The sequence below is a fragment of the Genypterus blacodes genome, unplaced genomic scaffold, assembly GCF_046128005.1.
Source record: "Genypterus blacodes isolate CSIRO-AG114 ecotype Tasmania unplaced genomic scaffold, CSIRO-AGI_Gbla_v1 ptg000208l_1, whole genome shotgun sequence".
Taxonomy (NCBI): Eukaryota; Metazoa; Chordata; class Actinopteri; order Ophidiiformes; family Ophidiidae; genus Genypterus; species Genypterus blacodes.
In genome coordinates, this window is record NW_027467007.1 from 224,502 (window position 1) to 234,805 (window position 10,304).

The 10,304-nt window shown below is 47.4% G+C and overlaps 2 protein-coding genes across 2 annotated transcripts; one reads left to right on the forward strand and one right to left on the reverse strand.

Annotated features, from left to right (window-relative positions):
* The first annotated feature begins 513 nt into the window (after positions 1-513).
* LOC143015547 (long-chain fatty acid transport protein 2-like) lies at positions 514-4,912 on the forward strand. The gene is made up of 10 exons (XM_076169564.1): positions 514-1,130; positions 1,696-1,905; positions 2,004-2,162; positions 2,516-2,640; positions 2,761-2,955; positions 3,209-3,299; positions 3,386-3,584; positions 3,668-3,765; positions 4,340-4,470; positions 4,565-4,912. The coding sequence occupies exons 1-10, from the start codon at positions 656-658 to the stop codon at positions 4,736-4,738; spliced, it is 1,857 nt and encodes a 618-aa protein (XP_076025679.1). The 5' UTR covers positions 514-655; the 3' UTR covers positions 4,739-4,912.
* Positions 4,913-5,010: 98 nt separating this feature from the next.
* hdc (histidine decarboxylase) lies at positions 5,011-9,078 on the reverse strand. Its single transcript, XM_076169563.1, has 12 exons — positions 8,720-9,078; positions 8,435-8,607; positions 8,222-8,335; positions 7,981-8,103; positions 7,625-7,762; positions 7,393-7,536; positions 7,002-7,068; positions 6,751-6,913; positions 6,565-6,655; positions 6,381-6,479; positions 6,201-6,302; positions 5,011-5,885 (listed from the first exon to the last, which is right to left on the reverse strand). Exons 1-12 carry the CDS (start codon positions 8,745-8,747, stop codon positions 5,094-5,096), a joined length of 2,034 nt encoding a protein of 677 aa, XP_076025678.1. The 5' UTR covers positions 8,748-9,078; the 3' UTR covers positions 5,011-5,093.
* Positions 9,079-10,304: the final 1,226 nt, after the last annotated feature.

Below are 10,304 nucleotides of genomic sequence, written 5' to 3' on the forward strand. Positions count from 1 at the left end.
TTCCTTGGTTTAGATCACAATGAGAAATGAAGCTGTTAATCTTTGATCTATTGTGTCTGTAAAGGTCAACATGCAAAGGTAAGGTTAATGTTTAACAGTCTGCAGGGCCACAGACTTCTTTAGGGGGGCTGGGAGAAGGGCGTCGTTGAGCAAGGCACTGAGCCCCTGTGTGCTAACGGCTACTGAATGGTTTGCTTCCATCATCACTGAGTAAATGTGACGTCACTGTGAAGCTCTACTAAAGGACAGTTAGTATTGATTATAGATCATTTGTGCTATTTCTGCTGCAAAACAGAGTGATAGAGTTATACAGTGTGTTCATGTGTGTGTTTGTTTACTTCACAGACAGTCAGATGTTCGTGAGAAGAAATAATAGGAGAAATGAATAGGAAAGAAAGAAAGAAAGAGACAAAGAAAGAAAGAAAGAAAGAAAGAAAGAGAGAAAGAAAGAAAGAGAGAGAGAAAGAAAGGGGACACCGGTAGAGGCGTGTTCTCTGTGTTCTCTGTGTTCCTCCCACAGTGGAGGATTGAGCTCAAAGTTCAGGCTTGGTTCTCTGATAAGGTGTGTGTGTGTGAGGGGAGAGCTGCATGTGAAACGTTCTGGATTCCTCCACTAACATAATTAGCTCTGATTATTGATCCTGGTTATGATAAAATGATGGCATATGTTGCGTTCACGGCGCTGGCAGGCCTGCTGCTGTTATTCCTGTACTGGAGGAAACCTTATCTGCTCCAAGAGCTCAGCTTCACCCTCACCTCCCTCAGAGTGGGGGTCCGCATCGGCCGGATCATGAGGAGGAAACCCTTCTACAGTATCCTGGACTGCTTCCTGGACACGGTCTCCGCACACCCGCACAAGACCTTCATCCTGTTCGAGGAGAGCTCGTACAGCTACAGGGCCGCAGACAGAGAGAGCAGCAGGGTGGCCCGGGCCCTGGTCGCTCACGCCGGCCTGAAGGAGGGCGACACGGCGGCCGTCTTCCTGGGGAACGAGCCCCAGTTTGTGTGGCTGTGGCTCGGCCTGGCCAAGCTGGGCTGCACCGCCGCCTTCCTCAACTTCAACATCCGCTCCAAGTCTCTGCTGCACTGCTTCTCCTGCTGCGACGCCAAAGTGCTGATAGCTGGAGCAGGTAAGAGGGCGACGGAGGGGAGGAAGGGGAGCTCATCTTCACCTTCATCTCCAGCTGACATGCAGAGGAACGGAGATGCTATCCAGTTATTATAATCACTTCATTTCATTTCACCTTCTAACTAAACTCACCTCAACCAAACTAAAGTCTGTTATCCTCACTGACTGACCGTGTTTCAGCTTTATGCTTCTTTTGTTTATAGATTCATGGTGACTTGTTCCTCTGCAGTCTTACTCACAAACCTTGCTTTATTAGTCTTTACTGCATCAGTCTGTATTTACCTCAGCCTCTCTGTTGTTCCAGTCAGGTCACTAGTCTGAACTTTGAACCTTTGACGATGAAAACAACACAACACAAAGATCAGTAAAGTAGAAACATGTCAGTTTATTTGTACAACACACACACAAAATGTAGTTAAATCATTTCAAAGTGCCAAAATAAAGGTAAATATTAAAGCAGAAAGCATGGAATCAAACAGAGAAGAGGAGGATGTACTGTGACTGGAGGTCAGAGCGGACTTTGTTGTGTTTCCATCCTCACTGTCTCTCTGTCTGGCTCCTCTCAGAGCTGAGAGACGCTGTGGAGGAGGTGCTGCCCACCTTGCAGCAGCAGGGAGTCCGTGTGTTCATCCTCAGCCACGAGTGCGACCTGCAGGGCGTTGAAACCCTCTTAGACAAAATCCAGCAGGCCTCGGACGAGCCTCTCTCGCCTCAGCTCCGGGCCAACACACACTCCAAGAGCACTGCAGTCTACATCTACACCTCGGGGACCACAGGTCAGCTCACTGGGGTCTGCAGGCCGGGAGCTCCAACACTCCAACATTAAAGATGGAGTAAGTGTGTTTGTAATTGTGTTGTTGTTGTTCTCTTGCAGGACTTCCTAAGGCTGCAGTGGTTAAGCACGATCGGCTCTGGATGGCCTCTTTCATGCAGACTTTTGCTGGCGTCCGCTCCGATGATGTCTTCCTTATAAACCTTCCTCTCTATCACACCGCCGGCTTTGTGATCGGACTTTGTGGATCCATAGTAAACGGTAAGTATTCAGAGACATACTTATGTTATGTTTGTGAGTTCCAGGTCAGAGTTCTTGTTCTGGTCACATTAACCTTGAATAGAACTCATCCATGTGAAGCCAGGGGGTCAGGTCATATCTCCTGTTTGTCTGGCTTAATGAGTAGCAGAATACATTTATCTGGATGACATCACCAGCCTCCCCTCTGCTCCAGTCCCTCTCCTCTGCCAGCTCTTGTATCATCGTGTGTCCAGACCACCTCCAGACACTGTTTGTACTTCAAAGTCCTCATGTTCTAAGTGTGTGTTGCTAATGACATCATCTCAGTGAGGGGATGAGATGTTTACTGATCTTAACTTCCTCTTCATTTGTAGGTGGCACTGTTGTTTTAAAGAGGAAATTCTCTGCCTCCCAGTTTTGGAATGACTGCAGGAAGTACAAAGTGACGGCTATTCAGTATATAGGAGAGGTTATGCGCTACCTCAGCAACTTACCAAAGGTGAGATGATTCTGTGGCCACAGGACAATATCACCTTCTTACTGCTGCAAACCAAAGGTAAGGTCATAGGTTATTATGCCTCTAATACACGCCTGTCTGATCTCCCTCATCCCCCTCCAGAGAGACAACGACAGAGATCACAGCGTCCGGGTGGCTGTGGGGAACGGAGTGCGAGGCGACGTCTGGGCTGAATTTCTGCAGCGATTCGGGGACATCCGGATCTGTGAGTGCTACGGATCCACAGAGGGAAACATTGGGTTTATCAACTACATTGGGAAAGTCGGAGCTATTGGCAAAGAGAACTTTCTCCACAAAGTAAGTTGGGTTTGAGGGGGGGGGGGTCTGTTGTTCCAATACACATACAAGTTGATCTTAACCTCCTGGGACCCCAACATATACTGTATTTTGTATGTCCACACATGAGGACAACAGGTTTAAGTTAAGCACAAAGATGTATAAGATGTATGGAAGGAAAAACATAATGTCCCCAGATGAGGACGCAGGGTCTCGGGAGGATATGTAGCCGTTGCTGCATGAATAAAATGTGTTTGTTTGTTTGTTTTGGTAGCTTGGATATAAATACGCCCTCCTTAGATATGACACAGAGAAAGAAGAGCCTGTCAGAGACTCCAGAGGGTTTTGCATCGAGGTCCCCAAAGGTGAGCCGACACAGCAGCACGTCTCCTAGAAGCAGCTCTGATACAATACAATGCATACTTCTGCTTCTTGTTCCTCTCACAAACAGGGGAAACCGGTTTGCTGGTCGGTAGGATTGAACAGAGAACACCTTTCCACGGCTACGCCAACAACAAGGCGCAGACAGAGAAGAAGATGATGAGGGATGTGTTTGAGAAAGGAGATGTTTACTTCAACAGTGGCGACCTGCTGAAGATCGACCACGAGGGCTTTGTCTACTTTCAAGACCGTATTGGAGACACCTTCAGGTCTGTGGACCAGCTGATTCCTCTGCTTTGTGTCTCAGTCATGACTACATGACCAACGTGTGGTCTTCTGTCATCCTGCACAGGTGGAAAGGCGAGAATGTGGCAACCACAGAGGTGTCCGATCATCTGGTCACGGTGGATTGCATTGAGGAGGCAAACGTTTACGGTGTGAAGGTTCCAGGTAATCGTTTAAGACTGCAGTCAGCAGTCAAACTGTGGAGTGAAGCTGGAGAACATCTGAGTGACTCCCTCCCTCCCTCCTCCCACACATGATCCATGATTGAGCCTTGGATTCCCCCTCATGGTGATGTGAGGGGGAATCCAAGGCTCCACAAAGGGTTAATGTTTAAATTCCTATCAGGATGTAACAGGAGGACACAAAGTGACACACTGTACCTTTAAAGAGATGATGAAGAGTTTGTTAATCTCTTCCCCCTCTGGTCTGAGTCTGTTTGTGTCTTTGTGTGTTTGAAATCACAAAACTCCCAGCTGGAACATTTTCTCATGATGACAACAAGCCATGTTTTTATTTCTGCCTCAGAATGAAAACATATAACTTCACACAGTAACTCAGGTCCTGATCTGATCCTGATCTAATCCTGATCTGATCCTGATCTGATCCTGATCTGATCCTGATCTGATCCTGATCTAATCCTGATCTAATCCTGATCTGATCCTGATCTGATCCTGATCTGATCCTGATCTGATCCTGATCTTATCTCGATCTGATCCTGATCTTCACTTTGCCTGATTAGGTTACGAGGGAAGGATCGGGATGGCGGCACTGAAGCTCAAAGAAGACATGGAGTTTGAGGGGAAAGCTACATACCAGCACGTCAAAGCCTTCCTCCCCAGCTACGCCAGGCCACGTTTCATACGCATACAGGTACAACACCTTCAGCTTCAGCCACTTTCAAACAACAAACCATACCTGCCTTAAAACCATTATGTACACAAACCCATCCACCTCTCTGTCCCAGGACGCGGTGTTGCTGACCGGGACGTTTAAGCAAATGAAGGTGAAGCTTGGAGAAGAAGGTTTTGACCCAGCGATCATCACGGATCCTTTGTTTTTCCTGGAGGACAATAGGGGCTACGTGCCCATGACCCAGGAGATATTCAGCTCCATCATGGACGGGAAGATCAGGCTCTGAAAGAGTTCAATCACCTGATATTATCCTGAGCCATGATACAGCAGATCACATATGAGATGTTCTTCATCATGCACAGTTCACAAGCTATTTTCTATACAGAGTTGTGTGTGCCAATTTATTTCAAGTGAACAAAATGAGTTGAGTAGTTTTTAATAAAAAAAAAGGTTGATTACATCCTGTAAGTTTAATATTTCATCATTTTTTCATCAGCAATCATTTCCTGTCGGGGAGTTTCCTCTGACACAGTGAGCCAGCGCCAAGCATCTAACACACACACACACACACACTCCACACTAATACAGTAATGATTGGTGGAAGGTGGGTGAAGCGAGTGTGTGTGGTGCTTTCAGGGTCACTACAGAAGCTTGTGCACGTTTGCAGCGTCCAGAGGAGAAGGAGGGGGAGCGGCGTTTGGCACAGGGGAGGAAGTCAAACAGCTCATCCTCCTGCAGCTGGAGGCAAAGCGTTTCTGAGCGGCCTGTGGCACCTTCAGCGGGCAGCACAGCTGGTAGTGACCACACTGAACCCACTGGTTGTAGAAACTGGGCACACTGTTAAACTTTGTAAGCTTTTTCAAGGCCTGTTTACCCAAGAGGTTTGAAGGCATCTCTGTGATGTTTCCCGCGGGGCTCGGTCCTGTTGTGGTTGGCGTCTGTGAGCCCACTGCAGCGTCTTTAAGACCTGGCCTGGGGTCAAAGTCATAGCCATACAGCGGTGCAAAGTGTGTGTAGGGCAGAGGCTCGCTGTTGCAGCTGAGGGAGCGCATCGGCCTCCTGGAGCGATTCCAGGCCTTGTCGATCCACAGCTCCACTTCAGCCTTGTCCAGCCTGGAGGCGGCACTTCCTGTCTCCTCAGTCCCGGGCTTAGCTTTGGCTGCTTTTGTTCCCTGGTTGTCCTCGGCGATGATCACCTCATCCTCACCTTCTTTTGGTTGCTCTGCGTCACCGAGCGGCTGCATCTCAGCCAGAAGACTGGAAGCCATTTTGGAGATGGCGGTCCAGTCCTTCAGGATGTCTTCAGCTGTAGTGAACTGTGAGGTCACAGTGAACCGGATGATGCGTTTGGTGTGGATGTCTGCAGGGATGAGGTACATGGTGCCGGAGCGCGTCAGCCTCCTCAGCAGCTCCTGAGTCAAAGCATTTCCTCCCTGGACAAAGACAACGATCACATCTTTACACTGCAGGGCCATAAAACAATGAGGCACAGTTCTGCACTGAAACTTAAAAGGCTGCAGTCCCTTTAATGATCACAGATACAGATCCACCCTTCACCTGAGCTTGTTAAACCCACTGAGTCACCTTTGAACAAGGTGTGACTGTGATGTTGTGTGGTCTTATCAACCATGAGCTACTAATCCATACTTCACTCTGTAGAGATAAGCCTGCCTGTAAGTCAATCAGTTTGCTTATGAAACACACTGCAGGGCTGATGTGAGCTCATTTAAACAGATAGAGCTGCGTACTTTCAGGCAGAAGACCACCAGGCCCAAGTGCCTCTGAGCAGGAACCTCAAAGTGTCCGTCACTCTTGATCTGAGTCTCCAGGAGCTTTGCCATCTCAACGCCCTGAAACACAAACAAACATCTGCATGAGATATTTGGAACTCTGCTGCTCATGTGCTGATGTCTGCCGCAGCCGCTTACATGTCTGATGTGAGCCTGGAGGTTCTTCAGTCCAAAGGATCGCATGACGAACCAAAGCTTGAGGGAACGGAAACGCCTGCTCAGGGGAATCTGCCAATGCTGCAGGAGAGAAACCAAAGGATGACATCATCACATCCTGGGAACCTTGAGCTTTAGACTGAATAGAGTTTGACAGTGATGATACCATGAAGTCTGTGGCAGCCTGAGAGTTGTCATGTCGGAGGTAGACAGGATCAACACTGAAGGTCTGTTGGAGCTTATATTTATCCTTCACCCTGAGGACAAACATGTTAAGAACACGTGTTACCTGTCAACACGCTCTCTTTACATTCATTTGAACTTTATTCGCTTCACAGTCATCACTGCTCACCAGAAGGCTGTACAGTCAAAGTGAACCATCATCCACTTGGAAGGATTGAAGACAAAGGAATCAGCAAACTCAATGCCGTCGAGGGACCATCGCAGCTCAGGGCAGAAGTAGGCGGAGCCAGCGTACGCAGCATCAACATGGAGCCACAGGCCTTCTTCTGCACCTGAGGGACACATGGAAGGAAAACTAGTTACTGGACATCCCTGAGAGGGTTTGGACTCTAACAGGGAGGTAAAGGTGTGTAGACTCACACACTGGTCCCAGTTCAGACAGCGTGTCGAAGGCACACACTCCTGTAGTTCCTAAAGTGGCACACAGCTGAACGGCAAAGACAAAAAGCAAAACTAATGTGATTAAACAGTAAAGGCCCTTATTCTGGTTTATTACACCTTAAAGGGCCACACAGGGGTTTCTCCATGTTAAAGATCATTAACTACAAATCATGACAGTGAAATCTGATGGTGTGCTGAGGTTTCCAAGACAACTCTTCTTCTTTTATCATCATCATCAAGTCACTGCTTCATACAACTCAGTGCTAGATTACAGACAAACATGACTCAAATACCAGTTAGTTGTAGTTAATGGTCTGAATCATGCTAAAGCAGTGTTCTGGTCCATTCCTCTGCATATGAACACACCTACCATAAAGGGGACCAGCCCCCTCCTCCGGTCCTCTTGTATTGCTTGTTTCAAAGCGTCTCCTCTCAGAGAAAACTGCTCATCAGTGGGCAGAAACCTGATCTTCACCAGGGAGATCTGTCCTGCCTTCTCCACTGAGGAATGGGCCTGTAAACCACAGTCACACATGATGTCAGCATCTCACTCTACTGCACTGGATCAATCAGAAGCTGTGACAGAGAGACTGAGACCTCACCTGGTCTGAAGCATAGGCCACCAGTCTGGAGTTGAGGACCGAGTCGTCCACGTCCTGATCCAGCTCCGCCCGCAGCTGCATGATTGCGTCTTTCCTGGCTGCCAGCAGAGCCACCAGGGTGCTCTCACTGACTGTACTCTGACAGGACACACACACACAGGTAAGCATCATCAAACTGCACCTGCTCAGACCACTGTGTGACAGCTTCTTCGAGTCCCTGCCAAGGTGCCCCTGAGCAAGGCACTGAACCCTCAATTACTCCCCTCTCTGCGTAGGGTGGTAATGTAATGTAAGTCGCTTTGGATAACAGCGTCTGCCAAATGCTCGTAATGTAATGTAATGAAGGAGGAACATACCTGAAGTATTCCTCCTCCTCTGCTGTCATCGTGGTGATGCAGGAAGAAGGAGGGGAGTCCCAGGGCTTTACACAGCCAGTCCATCACATTCATCTCCAACTCTGTGCATGCAGGACTGGACGCCTGTGTCACAATAACACACAATAGCATTCCATACTAGTTGTGACTTATGGAATACATGATTATTTTGTTTGTATTTTATTATGAAGAACGGTCAGCATGGTAAAGCTGTTTCCTGTACCCAGGTGAAGCCAACACAGTTGATGGCGTCGGCCAGCATGTCCCCCAGCATGGAGGGCCATGAAGTGAGGCTGGGGTAGTAGGCGTGCATGTGGGGGCTCTGCCAGTGAACCACCTGTGCAAAAGACAACACAACACCAAACACACACATGCATCTCAGTCAACAAGGCAGGAAAGATGAACTTCAATGACAAAGTGTAGCACAAGAACTTACACCAGGCATGATGACTTTCTCTATATCGTTGAAGATGCTCTCCCACTCTTCGGGCTCAGCTGGTGCGGCGTCAGGCAAAAGCTCCCTCATGTAGCCGGGCTTCACATCTGGAATGACCCTCCTCTCCCTGATAGAACTCAGGTACTGTGTGATGTAGTCCACCAGCTCCTTACCTGCTCAAAGACACACACCGGAGCAGCTGCAGTAACAATCCTAGCAGAATGACTAACTGAACTTATGTGATAAAGTGAAATGTTGCTTGATATGTTAAAGTGCAGTGGTTACCTCTGCGGTTGTATTCCTCAGCCTGCATGTTTCAGGAGAGAGGGCTCACAGTTGCTTTGCTGTGTGTGACAGGTAGCTGTGTGATGCTGTACTCAGCAGGTCCAGATCACAGAGCTATATAGACCCTGATGGGAAGAACACGCCTCCTATCTGTGACGCATTGACCTGCTAAACAAATGCACTACATTTAACTCCTTTCTGTTTGTCATCAAAGCAGACAGAAGCCATTCACTGCACATTTATGCTTAATATTTGCCGTCCTGAGGTGAGGTGGTGATGAGGTTTTCATTGTATCAGCGTTGTATCACTGCTCAGAGATAACAGAGATGTCAGAGATGCTGGGCTCAGTGTATCAGGAGGAGGAGAACAGTGTGTGTGCTCTATGAGACTTTATACATCAAGGCTATTCTCCACATGAGGTGATTTAATACATTTCCATTCTTCTAATAACAAATAAATCACCATTACCTGCACCATCATTTATATCACTTTGCGTCTTGTTTTACGTTCTCTCAGCTGTTGCAACTCTAACTAATGTTAACTATCAGCTCATGTTTAGAACCATTCATCTGACGTCTGTAGGTCCATGCCTCTCTGAAGCCACTCTGATTCATTAATGGAGTCAGATAAGACTGAGTTAACTATCTCTGTCCATAGTTTGGGAAGGAGATTCATCCTTACAGCCTTACTTTATGCCTTTATAATAGTTTTTAATCATAAATGTGAAGCCTGACAGTGTTCCTTACAGCTGTAGGTGACGCTCTGATCTGTCACAGCTCATTCCAGATTAAAAGGATGTATAGAAGTCAGGTGTGGCCATTTGTCTCTTCCTGTCTGAAGTCTCCTCTGGCAGACAGGGCAACGTTGCTCTTCTCATTGTTTGATACAGTGGGTGGCACTTCTGTAGGGTTACTAAATATTTACTTTGTACATTGACTCTTAATCAAAAAAATAGGAGAGAACATTACAAAACTGAACAATGACTGGGTACACATGGAAAGATAATAGGATGACGAGGGCACAGCTGCCCATTCCACCGTCTATCGCTGCCATTTAAGCCCTGACAAAAGCTGAAGCAGCACCTGGGCCGTTCACACACACATCAGTGTTTACTTGTGCTTTGTGCCCCACAGCTCTCAGTTTCTCTCTGAAGCTCCGGAAGCCATGCCAATGATGAAATGACTAATAGCAAACTATGGTGTGTTTACCTGGGCCAAGCCAGAATGACTCCTTATGTAATTAGTAGGATTGCACTCTTATTCATCTGGATGAATTTTCATCAGATGGAAAGCAGGGAGTGTGGGTGGAAACATCCCCTATGTGGGTGACTGAATACATCCTAGAGCAGCGTGTCCCAGTCTTGGTTCTTTGGGGAGCCTCAGCATTGCATATTTAATCTGTTGTGTGTGAGGAGGGGGAAAGATGATAAATCGTTGATATGGAATGTGTAATCTTTGAATTTAGATTAACCATCAATCCTCATGCCAACATCGGCCTTAAAACACTTTGGAGGTGCTTCTAATGAAGGTATACCACAGATTCATAGCTGACACAATATTCCCTTTCATTATTCATAACCTTTGAC

Excerpts from the sequence above, each read along its gene's own strand:
- hdc (XM_076169563.1), bottom strand. The coding sequence starts at position 8,747 with ATGCAGGCTGAGGAATACAACCGCAGAG. Across the intron at positions 7,537-7,624 it reads TGGCCTATGCTTCAGACCAG|GCCCATTCCTCAGTGGAGAA; the intron begins GTGAGGTCTCAG and ends TGTGGTTTACAG. Across the intron at positions 6,914-7,001 it reads GTCTGAACTGGGACCAGTGT|GTGCAGAAGAAGGCCTGTGG; the intron begins GTGAGTCTACAC and ends TGTGTCCCTCAG.
- LOC143015547 (XM_076169564.1), top strand. The coding sequence starts at position 656 with ATGATGGCATATGTTGCGTTCACGGCGCTGGCAGGCCTGCTGCTGTTA. Across the intron at positions 2,641-2,760 it reads ACCTCAGCAACTTACCAAAG|AGAGACAACGACAGAGATCA; the intron begins GTGAGATGATTC and ends ATCCCCCTCCAG. Across the intron at positions 3,766-4,339 it reads TTACGGTGTGAAGGTTCCAG|GTTACGAGGGAAGGATCGGG; the intron begins GTAATCGTTTAA and ends TTGCCTGATTAG.